Source organism: Haliotis cracherodii, unplaced genomic scaffold, assembly GCF_022045235.1.
Source record: "Haliotis cracherodii isolate W230 unplaced genomic scaffold, xgHalCrac1.p SCAF_2, whole genome shotgun sequence".
Lineage (NCBI taxonomy): Eukaryota > Metazoa > Mollusca > Gastropoda > Lepetellida > Haliotidae > Haliotis > Haliotis cracherodii.
The window spans coordinates 70,849,496-70,865,516 of NW_027266275.1; the positions used below are offsets into that span (position 1 = coordinate 70,849,496).

General features: G+C 39.8%; 1 protein-coding gene across 4 annotated transcripts; it reads right to left on the minus strand.

Moving 5' to 3' along the window:
- Positions 1-3,793: 3,793 nt before the first annotated feature.
- On the minus strand, positions 3,794-13,245 carry LOC139468443 (uncharacterized). 4 transcript variants are annotated; one of them, XR_011653687.1, is made up of 5 exons: positions 12,967-13,245; positions 9,777-9,926; positions 7,429-8,416; positions 5,908-6,263; positions 3,794-5,475 (listed from the first exon to the last, which is right to left on the minus strand). XR_011653687.1 is itself a non-coding variant. In XM_071250406.1 (3 exons), the coding sequence occupies exons 1-3, from the start codon at positions 13,202-13,204 to the stop codon at positions 7,974-7,976; spliced, it is 831 nt and encodes a 276-aa protein (XP_071106507.1). In that variant the 5' UTR covers positions 13,205-13,245; the 3' UTR covers positions 6,322-7,973. The 4 variants fall into 4 exon arrangements, 1 of the variants encoding a protein (XP_071106507.1); XR_011653688.1 differs by having other exon boundaries at positions 3,794-6,263; positions 7,742-8,416; XR_011653686.1 differs by having other exon boundaries at positions 3,794-6,263.
- Between the last annotated feature and the right edge of the window lie 2,776 nt (positions 13,246-16,021).

Here is a 16,021-nt window from a genome sequence, read left to right on the forward strand (position 1 = left end):
TTATACAAATACACCTTTCACTTTCAATATAGCAACAAGTTACAAGTTGTACCAACCATCCATTATCAAGCTCATGTAAATGTAAATAAAAGGGACAAAACCCTTTCCATATTCATAAGGATATATGGCAAAAGCAGACACGATCGTACGATTCCGACTATGTCATGAACATCTGTTTTTGAAACTCTATCAAATAGATACCAGGTGTTCGTGAAATTAGCAAGTATGTTCTGCCCAACCGACAGTCCCACACAGACGTATGCATCCCAAACGTGTGTCATAAAGACCTTCAAACCTTGAAGGTAGGTGGGGTAGCCCAGTGGTTAAAGCGTTCGCCCGTCACGCAGAATATCCCGGGTTCGATTCCCGACATGGGTACATTGTGTGAAGCCAATTCCCGGTGTCCCCCGCCGCGATGTCGCTGGAATATTGCTAAAAGCGGCGTAAAATCATACTCACTCACCCAAACCTTGTATTCGATATAAATTACAAATAAATTCAACCACAGTGGATCTTCTAAACACAAATATCTTAACGTAAATCCACGTTTTACTGAGTAAGTTAACAATTTCAACAAAGATCACTAAAAGATTCGTGTACAAGAGCGAATGAATATTATGAAAACAATAACAATTACTTATTATTCATTAAGTAGTGTGAGCCATATGTCCATTCTACGCTACAGATACTACAGAGAGAAACATTTGTCTTTGTCTGGCTATGTTCATTCTCTGTAAAAGTAGCCGGAAGTGGTGATATATACTATTTCAATGGCGATCTAAACGGCATCAAGCTTCCCTGGTCTACCTGACGCATATGTCTGTTGTGTTCACAAAATTCGCATAGTCACTTGTCACAAACATCGTAATATTTATGAAGTTTCTGTTATAATGAATGGTTAAGATCAGTTAAGAATAGACTTTCACACTGTGTGAGTTCATTGGAGTGTGTACCTTCACAGAGTGAGTTCCAAACTGTATGCCGCCGTGATATTGCTGGAATATTGCTAAAAGCGGCGTAAAACCATACTCACTCACTCCCAAACTGTATGAACGTCGGAGCTTGCGACTTATAATTTTTTATCACAATTTCTTACCTCAAAGGATGTAGGCCAAGATCTATACACAATTTTATTTAGTACGTGTGACTTCATGTTTGCAATGACAGCTATACAACAACCAGCTGTATCGCGGAATAAAATAGTTCCTCAAAAAGAGAGGTGGCATGAGCGTATGGATGCACAACTTGCTCTTCAGAAACATCTTACGCAACACATGTATTCAAATAATATCACCGTTAGATGAGAAAGATCTGCAAAGAACTAACCCAGTAAGTCAGTCACAATGACAGCGCGTCGTAATACATTTATGTTAAGTACATGACGCCAAAATGGCTGACACGATAAACGTGAAGGGAGAGATTTCGGGAGTTGCTAATGAACCTATGGCGGTTACATGTTTTAGTCATCATTGATCAATTGGCCGATCATTGAAAGGTGAATACAGATGTGTCAAATAGACACTAAGGTAAAGTCAAAGATTGCTTTAGACAGTCACTGTCAACCTAGACACGGATCGAGTCGATACTACTATAGTTTGTCTCTGCATTTCTTCCTTTTGTTCACCAGGACGGGTCGCAGCGAGGATTTCGTGAACGATCGTGGTCAAACTCTGACGTTTCTCAGTGTATACTAAAACGCTCAGGTCAAGATTACAGGGTCAATGATCAGAAAGAACGCTTCTGTAGGTATTCGTGCCAGGGAATTCCCAGGGGTTTCCCAAGGAATGTGGAAGTAGTCCGTCAGTGTTTACGTCATTTCAAGAATACGGTCACGTGAAGAACGTATGAACGTCAAATTGTGTCGTCCATACACTTATGAATATCAATTTCGCGGTCAGGTGACCGACCTCTCATCCAATTGAAACGCCGTATATCACGTAAACTTCAAAATTAAAAAATATTCATGTTTGTCCTTGAGTAGATATAGTCATGTAATGTCTCATGTTAGGGACTATGCCATTCCGACTGCTGATGCAAAGGGGAGATACGTATGTTGTATACACGTGAAAACAATAAAATTCAAACAGAATAAACGTATCGATGTAATAAAAGGTATTCTACTATGTTCAGCTGAAGTATAATGCTTATCTACTATAATGCAAGATCAAATCACGTTACTTGCCTAGGTCACGCTAACGCGAACAACAATCACCAATGGACGATTTGTGCGTCCTTTGAACAGGCAAAGAGCACACAAGGTAGGCTGACAAAGAAACACAAAGCATGCTTCATTGATCAAGGGGGGTAATGTACACCACCATACATGTACCCTGTACGATATGGTTTTGTTTAAGGTCACTGTCAGCAATATTCCAGCTATATCACGGCAGTCTGTACAAAATGGAGTCTGGTCCAGATTATGAACAACGTCCCATGCCGTTGGGGCACAATGGCACGCAAATGGCCTATCTACAGAGCAGGACTATCCGACCAGTGTTAGTCGCCTCTTACAAAGTCGTACGTGTGCATTGTAAGCTTAACTAATTCTGCCCGTATATGTTTCAGGTGAATAAGTGACTTGGCTTTGTGTTTGTGACGGGTGTCACCGGTGGGACAAGATACGCTCACCTTGTAATATTACTTAAACATTTGACAGTGATTCATAAACACATGCTCTTGATATAGTCGGAATCGTACAATCGACTCTGCTTTTAATGAATAGGGTTGTGTCGCCTTTATTACCATTACCTTATCAAAATGTAGTAAGGAACGAAGTATGCGTTTATTCGGAAGCAACTAAGAATGTTATTGAAGCTGTGCCTAGCATCAGGACGTCATCTCCACAACAGTGGAAATGTGTTATGAAGGATTCCAATCAAGCGGATTATGAACCAGATTGGTCCAGTCTAAGTCCATGGCTTCAAGGTCCATCTGAAATCCCTGAGAGTCAAGTCACCTTTGCGAAAAAGGGTAGTTCACTATTAAGATGAAACCAAGTGATTGAGGAAGAAAATATCCGCCGATCAAAGGATTTCTCAGCGCACAGTAAATGCACTCACCATCACGTCTCTTTCATCAGTACCTAGTATACTGACTCCATCCGCACTGACAAAACTGATACTGTTGTGGAACTTGTGACAGACTATAGTGTGACAAACGTGTATAAATCACAATGGCGACATATACAGACACTGGATAGGCGAATATCTCAACCTTACAAGGTAGTCGCAGTTGGTTAAGTGATATTGTCATTTTGTAGGGAAAGAACACTGCCAGCATTGAATGGCCTATCGGTATAGTAGAAGAAGACTATCCCGAGTCCAAATGGCAAGATACGAAAGGCTGCCATCTGTCTTATTCGATCAGCAACGACTTAAAAGTATCCAATTTCCGAGATGGCTGTGCTGTTATTCACAGATAAGACAAGGCAGTAACTTTAGCCCGCCTGCCAATGATATTAATTTGAACAACATTATAGATCGAAACATGAAAGACGACGTAGATAATCTTGAAAGGGAACATATCATTGAGGAAATTTAAAAAGCAGTTCTATCTATAGATTCATAGACAAACAAAATAAACCTATGAAAATACTAGACTATCAACAACAATGAACAGAGGAATTATCACTTGTCTTTCCAAAACAAATAAAGACCAACAAGTATTGAGCAATTAGCGTCCAATTTCATTTTAAAACCTTCATAAGATAATAAATAAGCGCACTGCAATATAAAAACAACATTGAATACAGTTACATATGAAAATGAAATTTTATTCATGGAAGATGGTAGAATACTCTATGGTACTAGATAAACAAACCAGACCTGCTTTTGTTACTTGGTCGTTAAAAAGCATTTGTCTCTGAACAATTGATTGAACAAATAATGGACAAAGGTATTAGATATAATTTTTCTTTAAAATAACTCTTGATCTAAGTGAACAATTTGATGATATAAACAGAATACTAGCCTAATGGCATGGAAGAAATTTAACAAACTGAAAATATATTGCAAGCATATATAATACAATCCACCGTTTTCACAAGAAATGGAATCAACCGACAACTCCCCCTGTCCACAACAGTTGAAGCGTTCATAAAATATGTTCTGTGTATAATTCTAAAAACAACCTGTTCAAATGTTGTATACACGTCTTCTATCATCAGTTTTATCATGTTGAACTCCTTGAAGGTAAAAGTATTTACCCACTGTAAACATTTTTTACCCTCTACTTTGAAATGGAATGAAAAGTATCAAAAATGATAAAAACAAATAATACATATGATCTCTCCAGGGTGGGATCGAAGTTTCCCTGTGACCTCCGATCAAGCCTAACAGGATCCTAATTGTTAAAACATGCAATGCTTAATTTTAATTCACGATAATACAAAGAATACAAATGGTAAGGTCATTCACACATAACACAGTAGTATACAGATGTATTTACAGTATGCCGCATTGATGTTTTACATTTGTATCAAAACATATGCTTGCAATTCGGGAAGCTTATGGCTGAGATAGAGGGTCAGTAACATTAGACCGGAAGTGTATTAAGAGCGTTATGCATACTGCATTATGTTTCCCAAACGGGAGTAATTAAACAGGGAGTGATAGCAGCACTGTAAAGTTAACAAATGTGTTTGATGTTAGGCCACTTTAGAGAAAAAAGAGACTTTAATTAAGTTTCAGGGAATTCAGGTAAAGTAGGGAATGGTTCTGATTCTGTTTTTGCCTGTAACCCAAACACCGTTGTTGCATCTCATGGTTACAGGTATCGTCAAATGATTACAGTCACTTTTGTTGCTGAGCACTGGGAGGTCTACCCGAACAGAATGTTGCAATCAAATGAAAGGTACGTTTCCAATCTTCGGAGGTGCAGAAGCTAATGTCTGCACATATACATCCTCATACGCTTAAACATTTTCCTCTTTACCATCATAATAATCTAAAACCTGACGGGAACACCTGTCTTGGTCGTCTGAGTTCCATATTGTTCCATCCATTGTCTCATCTCATTATCTCTTGACTTCATCGTCTTTATCTGCTTACTAAATGCCCTAACAACATCTTCTACCCTGGACATGTTTATAAGATATTGTGTATTATAAATGTTATCAAACCAATATGTTTTTCATAGGTTATGCCGTGTTTATTTTGATAATCATAAAAACTGAAATCCTTACTTTGCTGTGTGACGTTAGCTCCCAAGACACATGATGAAAACAAGGCATTCTTAGTTTCCTTAAAAGCGCCAAGTGTGTGGGGCATAATCTCAGTGACAATGTTGATTATGTTGATGGTTCTGTACTGTTGGACGGTACAGAAATAAGTGTCAACCAAGCGAAGTGCCATATCAAATCGGCTCGGACTCAGTTTTTCAGGGAGAGGCTATCTGAACGACCGCTGTATCGAGTTGCAGTGTGTTGAGGATGTCAGCAACTCTGCAGAGTTCTTTGCTGAGATGAAGTCGGCTGGCCTGAAAAATGAAACAGAAGGCTTTCTGTTTGCTGCTCAGGACCAGTCACTTCCCACTCGAAGCCGTCAATGTGTGATTCTCGCATCAACATGTAAATATGAAATGTAGATTATGCAATGGATTTAATGAGACTGTCCAACACTTTGTCAGTGGATGCCCAGCGAAATGATGGAGTGGCCCTATCCTTATATTACCGCCTTTGCCATGCTTGTTGTTTTGACACAGATACGACCCATAGGGTCATGGAAAATGATAAATAAATACAATCTTTGGAATAGGCCCGTATACAGCCTCTGACATATCGAGGCTAGCAAACCTGATCTTGTCCTTTTTTATAAATCCAATGAAATCATTTATATCATTGAATTTTCTGTCCCTTTTGACAGTAATGTGATTGACAAGATTGAGGAAAAATATGGCAAATATGCAGACCTCGCTTTCGAAATGTCCCTCTTGCATCCCAAGTTGTCCGACTCCCCGTTGTTTCGGTGCCTTAGGTTTGGTACATGTACCTCCCAATCTGTTGATTGACATTGGAAGAGTACCCGTGTTTGCTACCTTCTGACAATATGGGTAATGCAGAAGGCTGCAGTGTTGGGGAGTCTTAACATTCTCCGAAAAGTTCTTGGTGAGTTTGACAAGGCAGAGCTTCCTGGGAGACGTCCAATTCGTTGCCTGGGCTGCGTGTAGAGGGGACAAGGGCCCTGTGCTACTGCTGATCCTAACCAGCCTGACTGTGCCGTGATCACCCAAACCCTTTGCCTCTTTGCTGCATTTTTAATTTTGTTCTGTAAAAAAAAAAAAAATAATAATAATAATAATAATAAAAATAATAGTAATAATAATAATAAAGTAGTGTAGGCCATAGACCCATGCTACGCTGCAGATAAGAATTGTAATTTACAATATACCTGTATATATCTGTAAGTGTAAAAAAAACCCACATTATGAGACATATGTTTACACACCAAATGATGTTAGCGACTTCAAACTGTACAAAAATAGTATTCCTTCTCTCCTCTCCTCTAACATACAGTTTATATGCAAATAGTTCAAGTACCTTTCGTTTACTTTGAAGATGTAAGTTTATGAGGGTTTTATTACAATACATTTGGAAATATCTATTTACTTGGCACACAAAATGTCTGATTTTTCTCATTCACTAAATGTGTTGGTGGAAGTCACGATGACCACTATGCTTTTGCGCCAATAGCCATTTATACGGCATTTTGCTTCTCTGGTCTGTTTTGAGAAATCCTTTTGTTGTGTTCACAGTTTAAAAAATGATAAATTTGAAAATGCATATAGTCCCTCGACCCAAACTTTAATATACTTATGACGTTTCGTTTTAATGAATTCATAAGATCACAGTTGTATTCACCTAGGTTATAGTTTATGTCACGTAATGCCTCAGTCTGTTTCGGCCTGGTGTGTAAGGGACTATGCCATCTATCTGCTGTGCTACTACTAACGCAAAGGGAGAATACGTAAACTGAGAAGCAAAAGAAACGACGCCTCTATGTTTGATTTTCAATTGGTCAGCACTTAAACAATACTTCTACATGGATTTATTTTTGAAATATGATTTGATTTAAAAGTTTATAAAGGACAATATATAACTGCAAATTTAAAACATTTCAAACATTGTCTTCATTAAACAATTGTACACAAAATTACCCAGCTACTTGTTACAAACTGTTGCAGGAATGAGTGATGGTTATTAAGACATTATCAAATTTACAACTTTTTTCAATTTTCAATGAAAAGACTCGGTATACTTTCTTTAGCCCAATGTACAGCACCATGAACCCCATATGGCAAGGGCACAATAACTCGCAATCAAATAAAAGCAACACAATCCCTTCCATAGCCATAAGAAATCTCTGTCAATTCTACGATTCCGAGAGTATCATGAGCATGTGTTGATAAATCACTATCAAATAGTGATGATACCAGATGTTCGCGAAAAGGTGAGCGTATCCTGCCCCACCAGCTGCATCCAACACTGCAAAGGCAGTCAATTGTTCCCCTGAAATAAAAACCATTGGAACATATGGTGCAAGTCATAATAGGGAATTACATCGGACATCATTTTTGTCACAGATGCTTCAAATTTGGAAGTGTCCTTCACATGTACATGTCTACCATAAACCGTTTCAAAGCTTTACTAAGTCCTTGAATGTTGTAACCTTGATCAGACACATTTTGAGCATGAGTTGTATGACGCTATAAGAAGTCTTGGTAGAAAGAGCATGCTCAGTTGTACCTCAAACGTTGTGAAATGTAGACACTAAAGTCTCGAGCTGCCGGAATATTGCTTGACAAAGGAAATGTTGGCCATTGGAAGGTTGCAGTCATCATCCTTGTCATACAACCAAGTGACAGAGCAGACCGAGTTAGTCGCCTCCTACGACAGGCAGCAGTGTCCTAAGACACATTGTACATTGTAAAGCATGTCTTATTCTGCCAGTATTAGAGATTCATTTTATGTTCAAACGTTAATATTGGTCAGCAAATAGTGAAGTTTGGGGCACATGATCGATGAATGGTGGAGCAGTGGCGTGCACAGATGGTTCCTGGTTCGAGGACGTATTATTGTGGTGATAGGGCACGGCGTATTGAGGTGTCTGGTCTGGGCGAGACACCAACACACTTGTCTGAGACCCAGCAGGTCTTAAATAGGTGAAGGGCGCTACCACGCTGTTCTCGTCCATTGCAGTACACTGGTGTACTGCCGGAAAATTATCGGTTGAGTTATTTCTTCTTCTTCTCGTTCTTCTTGCTCTTCGACACTGCTTGTCATTCCGTAGTCCCGCCAACATAAACATCCCTCCGTAGATAGCCATAGCACTTCCAGCACAGCCTACACCCACGCCCCAGTACAGGAACTTGATTTCTTGACAGAAGATGTATACAATACATGCTGCTGCTCCGAACAATCCTGAAATAATAATGATAATGATAATAATAATAATAATAATAATAATAATGTGCATACTTATAACGCGCCAAATCTACACAATAATGCATACTCAAAAAGCTATATTATTGCCCCCGTCAACAGATCGATTTTCATTCTCAGCTCGCTGTAGAGTATGCATCCTATGCTACCTGTGAGACGCTAGAAGGTTAATCATAGTATCACATTATCATCTCATCCTACCGGGTACCCATTCACTGCCATTCCCGATTCAGAGCCACTTGCCTATGGAGACAACATATATGCTACATGTGGTTTGGTGTTGGGAAGGACCGAAGCTCTAGAAACTCTCAGGAGTCCAACATAAATATTGTTTACAAACAATCTAAGGGAACTCCTGGACGATCAAAAGTGAATGAGTGAGTGAATGTTGTTTTACAACGCATTCAGTATTATCCCAACTAAATGACGTCGCTTTGTACATAAACGCACGACGATTCGGGCAGGAATTGGTCTTCAGCAATCCATGCTTGAGGCGTCTGACGGGATCGATGCATGTCATCGTATCCTGGTCTCACAGATTTATGCTCATGATATCAATCACTGGATTGTCTGGTCAAAGCGATTACTTACAGACAGCCGTCATATACCTCGAAATATTGCTGAGTGTGGCGTTAAACAAAAAAGAAGAAGTTTTCATTAGTTCACGGTGACGACAGTCATGTCTTGCAGGATAATACGTCCCAAGCCGAAGGGATATGATAACAACCAATTGTGAGTCACCGACCATCAATCCATTTAGCCGCCTCGTACGAAAAGCATAGGTTGCTGTGCAATGACACGCGTAGTGGCGTGATGACATCCTCAGTCTGATCATTACTGTAAACATCCGATCTATACTGGGCATCTCTCACAATAAACACGGGATAGTGGGCACGTGTTCTAATTCAGAGTTCTATGACGTGTATTATGGTCAGTAGATAGACACGGGCGCTGCAGTCGAATGCAGACAGGGAACCTACAGGGTGAACGTCATGCGTTAGGTATGATCTTCCCCTCCATTTGACTCGGAAACCCGAGCCGATCAGCTTGTCTGTAAGACGGCCCGAGAACATACACACATTAATCCACAGTAACTCACATAATATAATTCAGTGCGGATCTCGGGACCAAGGTTCCCAGTGCCCCACGCTTGCCAGAAGACGTCTTACAATGGCCATTAAAGCATATTCAGACGCTATCTTTTGCAAGTAAATGGTCAGTTTGAGGTGAACTCAAGTTGAATACCATTGTTTTGCACAGACCAACGGGCAAAATATTAGTATAAGACAATGTAGACGAACAATACAACGAAACTTAAACTAAATTTTGCAACGCTTACCTGAAATGAGTGGAAATATTGAAACAAGTTCGGTTTCATTCTTTAGGAATCGGGAGTAGCCGGTGAAGTTATATAATGGTATAAGAACCAGTGATATGACAGCCAACAGGAGAGCCGCGCTGGCCAGAGATCGCGCCGAGTGAAACAAGACTGAAAGAATCAAGACTTGCATTTCATACATTTCACAGTATAAAAACCAATAGCTTCATTATTACAGTTTGCACAACTATAAGATGTCATATTTTCGCACAAATATAATTTGTAAAGTTTTCGCGAACACCTGGTGTCTTCACTGATTTTCAGTGATCCATTCATATAAATTTTTACCGCTATTGTGTCACACCTAATGGAATATGTTTCTGCGGATAATCGAGACTGGTTATTCTCTGGCTTTGACGCTTTATATTTATTTACATTCAGCGAAAGAGGACATTCGCAGAAAATCTCTACATTGCGACTTAAGACAGTTGAACATTTGGAGATGAAATATTATTTTTAGGTTCTTTCCAGAAAACAGTGAATAGTGGAATTTGTAATTACACGTGAATATATTTTTGGCAGCTAATAATTATAAGATCTAGAGACTAGCTATTTATTTTGTATATCTGCACACTTTAGCCTGCAAATCCACAAAACAGCAAATATTAATATATTTGCACGTTACTCCAGCAACCAAATAGTGTCTCCTCTTTCCTTCTTATGTAATTACATGCTGAATGTCTGACTCCGGACATCCAAGACAGTGACGGCACAAATGCTGTCGATCTACGTTGTAATGGATATTAAGTGCTGAAATCAAGCATGGATATTGAAAAGAATGTAACACTCTTTTAAGGATCAATAAGGAGTATTGCGTATTTCATAGTCAGCGACCACGTTGGATACATCACTCCCTATGGGCCCTATACGCTATGTTATCTTTTACAACTTCCTAGCGGTAGCACGTGCTAGGATCAGGCAGTGCACTATGTGGCTGTACTATTTATGACAAGACTTCGCTGTGTGACAGGCAATGTCCTGTTGTGTTGTTTTCATTCTGTGGGTCACACTGACCTCAATGGCAGTCCGTGTGTCTTGTAATCACGATGGTGGATCAAGCAAGAGCTCCCGCTTACCTTCTAACGTTGAATGAACATAAAACTTGCTATTATGCCTGTGCATACATGTGTCCGATGTTTTTGTCATATTCTAAGTGACATTAGGTTAGGTAACGATGACAATATCACGGCACATGTGGTCTTGGCTCGCCGACTGGGTATTTGGCACACTCATCGATTTGCACCGTCAAGGTAAACCATTATTCAATTACACAATCCACCTGATCTTCGTTTGAGAGAATTGCACGTCAAGCATCGTGTCTTGGCCATAGACTCGCGGGGAAGTATACTAGTATATTAACACAATTATTTAAATATAGAACATCAACGCCGGAGAAGGACCAGTCTTGATTATCTGCCGAAACAGATTCCATTGGGTGTAATAGGAAACATACTGTAACATTTTATGAAAGAATGACTGGCAATAAGTGATGGCACCATGTGTTCCCGAAAAGAGTAAGCGTGTCCAGCCCTAAGTACGCTTGTCCACCGTTAACAAACAGGCACTATTTTCATGTACAACAGTACAGCGACGTGTGTGTTTAAGCACTCATCTGATGATACACCTGATGGTACACAATGGTACGTAGAACAGTAATAACACCTGCATGGATATTGTCCTGATATAGCTACCCAGTAACCGTAATGTAAGGTGAGGCGAAATGGTGTTTTACGTCGCGTCCAAGATTATTGCACGTATATAGCGACGTGCGTACACGTGTGTGTCTGCTTGTATTAGTCCGGACTGATGCCGTCTTATAGTGCTAGCCCACTGAGATACCACGCCGCAGTTTAACATGAATACCCCACTCAGACACAGTATACTGACTGCGAGCCGACCAGTCCTTGTTTTAGCCCCTAAACGCCGAGCGCCAGGCAGGGTAACAACAAGTACCATCTTTTAACGTCTTTTGGTATGACGCGGCCGGGGATCGAACCCCGAACCATCTGCTCTCCGGGCGGACGCTCTACCACTTGACAACGGAGGTGTTCACGCTTTAATGGAATTTTATGTTTTGTGATGGTGGAAGGTGGTCTGGGATTTCTTTTGGTTGGTACCTCAGTGACTCAGTGTTTTCAAATACAAATCCTGTGGTGGGTAAAGCATCTAACCAACAAATACTAAATACAACAAATATTAATATATTTGCACCTTACTCCAGCAACCAAAATATTTTCTTTCCGAGCTACATTCTATTCCCTTTACTTCGGACGCCCAAAGGGTGTCTGCAAAGAAGCTTTCGGCATAAGTTGTAATTGATGTAAACTGATTAAATAAAGCATGGTAATTATAGTTGTTTTCAAATCTGCAGATGGAATGTAGAGTGATACATTAGGAGATTGAAATAACTGACGGGGTTTTAACTGAAGAATGATTCATTTCATCAATATAATAATAACATATGTATTTTAAACACTTCAACACAATCCTACACTCTCTCTATAATCGCAAAAGATAAAATTTATTTTCAAATAACTAAGAATTCTGAAATGTATGTATCCAGTATGCATATACATGCACGTACATGAACATGAGACACGCGCGCCGCGAGTCATCTGTACAATCAAGCTGTTATGTCTCTAATAAACTCATAAATTAATTCCCTTTACCACATCAGTTGTTATCGTTGTGTAAATTGATGTTCATGTGGTTACATATAACCCTGTCAGATTATCTCCCTTACCTAACAATTGCTACCTGAAATGGGCCGAGCAAAGAGAAATAACCGATGACCTCGTCAAGACTGATCACTGAGACATCAGTAAGTAATATCTACATAATTTGAAATAATGTTTTTCATTTAACTCGATGTACTCCTATTTTTAATGGCTTAAACATATTTTAACGTTTTGATGAGTTCTTCATACTCTGAGAGATACAAAATATTGCATTGTACATACACCATGCAATGTTAGAAGAAACACGCATGGCTTCTCAGTTTGCCATGAATAAACAATTTGATTGAAAAAATCTGCGGTGGTGTTGTCAAAATAAACAACTGCATCAATACAAATGTTTGACTCCATGAGAGCACGTACACAAACCATGTAGTGTACATGTGTAGGTGTGATTCTCTTCAACCTGTACTCACCCGTCTGTTGTGTAACGTTAAACGGTCGGCAGCTGGACCACCCTTCACACGAGTGGAGCCATAGGCCACCATTCACATACTCCCCTTGATCGTACTCTACAGTGTCTATATCGCCAGCAGGTACAAACACGTGGCTCCAGGTGGGGAGACTGAATGCGAGGATGTATCCGAGAAACCCAAGGCAGGTGCATACAACACCTAGACGGTATGTGCGACACTTTTCCCCCCAGTGCGGCATCACTGAAACTACCCCAATCTACATGGGAAATGGTCTATATATTCAGCTTCTTGAAATACGATCGTAAGTGTACAGGCTCGACAACAGCTGGTGTGTCTGTTTGCATGGATGTATTATATATGTATTGATATTTCTCTCCATACTGTAATAACACTAGCATGGTTGCTCCTGAGTGAGTTCAATTCACCGGCTTAGTTAACACCCTAACATCAATGTATTCATGTGACAAAATTCTTCTTCTTTACTAGTTTCATAAATATATTTGATACGTATTCATCGCCAACTGCACATGTGTTGATAACGTCAGTGGTATTTCATTGCTATTCATGTTCACATAAATGCAATAACGTTTGAAATAGTCTGATTGATTTATATGTTGTGAATAATGAATTCCGCTATTAACATGACCATTGACACAATATTTACCCTAATTTAGACTCCACCTTACAGCTGTGTCCTTATTGAACTATAGTACGACGTTAAATGAGTCTATGTGTGAGAAATGGGGTTTAACGTCGCGCCCAAGATTATTGCACTTATATAGCGACGTGCATGCACGTGTGTATGTGTGTGTATGTGTGTGTGTGTGTGTGTGTGTGTGTGTGTGTGTGTGTGTGTGTGTGTGTGAATACGAGTCCGGACTAATGCCGAGGTTATAGTGATAGCCCCCTGTGATACCATGCCGACGTTTAACAGTGCCAGTTCTTGTTTTAGCTCCTTAATGCCGAGCGCCAGACAGGGTAACAACAAGTACCATATTTTAACGTCTTTTGGTATGACGCGGCCGGGGATCGAACCCCGGGGGGGAACGCTCTACCACTAGGCCATGGAGGCGTTCCTGCCTTACAGCTGTGTCCATATTGAACTACGGTACAAGCCGTTACGTGAGTCAATGGATGACTATCCCCGCTGTGACGTTATCGGTTACATGTGTCACTTCAAAACTGCTCCCCACTTTGGGGCAAACGGATATATTTCTTAACGTTCTTCTTTACTTACAAGCAGAAAATCTAAATACTCGTAGACGTAATTGACAATTAACATACCGTTTTTATTAGTTTCAACAATATCAGTAATGGAACTCTCGTGTCACTGGATTTTCTGGTTCATCAATCACTTGATTGTCTGGTTTGTTTACAGGCTGACGTCGCAAAGCAGGAGTACTGCTGTGCTGCGTCACGCAATAAATACTTACTTTTTTATGCAAATTGTATGAATGGCGGGTGCTACCGGTAGAGCAGGACAGGCTTACCCTTTTCGCGAATACCTGGTATCATCACTAATTTTGAGTGGTCTATTTGTATTTCCAAAGCTATTTGCCCTTTACGCCAAGTGGAATCTGTTTCGGCAGAAAATATTGGCTGGTTATTCTCTTGCATTGACAATTTATATTCAGAAGTGGGGAGCCCTTTGGGATTCCGGGATAGACTTCCTCATGAAGACTCTGACCGAATAGATCGAGGCAACCAAATTGTTCGGGTAGTCAGGCTCGGTAACTTGTATGCATTTTGTCATACCCCGTTGATCATGACATCAGGGAGTCTATATATCTATGTATTGTCTCCCTGATAATATCAATCACCGGTTTCTATGGACCAGGCCTGATTTACAGGCCGCCGTCATACAGCTGGAATATTCTGAAACACTTGCAGGGATACGGATTTTACTTGCTAAATGATCTTAAATATTACGAGACCGAAAATTATTTGGACTCCGCAATTTAAAAAGAAGTATTTTCGATGAACTAGTTTTGGGTGACCCATCAGATGCATAGATGCATAACGATAACTGAAAAGGAGATAAAGTCAATTGTGTTGTGCCAAGATGGTGTGTCACATCAATCACTATGACGTCACAGTAGGTGTGTGTGGCTGTACTGATGCGAAGAAGGCGTCATGTTATTTGGTGTGGCTGTAGAACGGGAGAAAGTGTAGCGTGAATATACTACACGGAACATGGCATGGTAAAAGTGAATTGAACGAAGCTGTACAATTATATTTACCACAAATGAGACATGGGGGGGGGGGGGGGGGTAGCAAAATAATAATATTTATTACGAGTCTTTCTGAATACAGTTGCACCATTTGCATGGGGTAGCTGTATATCAAAAATGTAAATCGTATGACATGTCACCACTTTCTTGCACACAAAAAAGCATAAAAACTGCCAATAATAATGATAGATGCATATATTCAAATAAAATGTATTTTCACATTGTTTTGCACTTGGCATATGGATATGACAATGTAAATGCAGGTAATTATTAAGGCTCCAGCACTTATCACTTCGGGGCGAAGAAGAATAAACGTTGTTCATCATCAGCAATGGCTGCGACATAACTCCATGTTTGTCTCAAGGAATATCTTCCAATAAACGATGTTAGTTTTTTTCATATTTAGCAGACTTTCGTAGAGGACTTCTGACAAAGCAACAAAAACACCAGATAAATTCAAACGCCCTTGTATTTCAAATGCACGTCAGGTGATATAAATATCTAAGTAAATATAAAACATAGAACGTCTTCAGACATATCAACTATAGCGTCTCAACGGAACATCAAACGACTGTCAATCAGAAATGCTACTTTCATCCTAAGGATGCTAGGAATCTAAGGTTCTAAACTCAGTACTTGTCTGAAAATGCTAACATTCACCCTATGTTGTGAACAGACCATTGCAGAGAACAGTTCTGATGGCAAACGTTGTGTTTCATTCTATCCGCTCGACGCACACATTCAAAAATCGCTTTCAGTGTGAAATGTTTGCATATTGTGTCCTATTTATCCATAACATTAGCTCCTGACGTACAAAACGTATA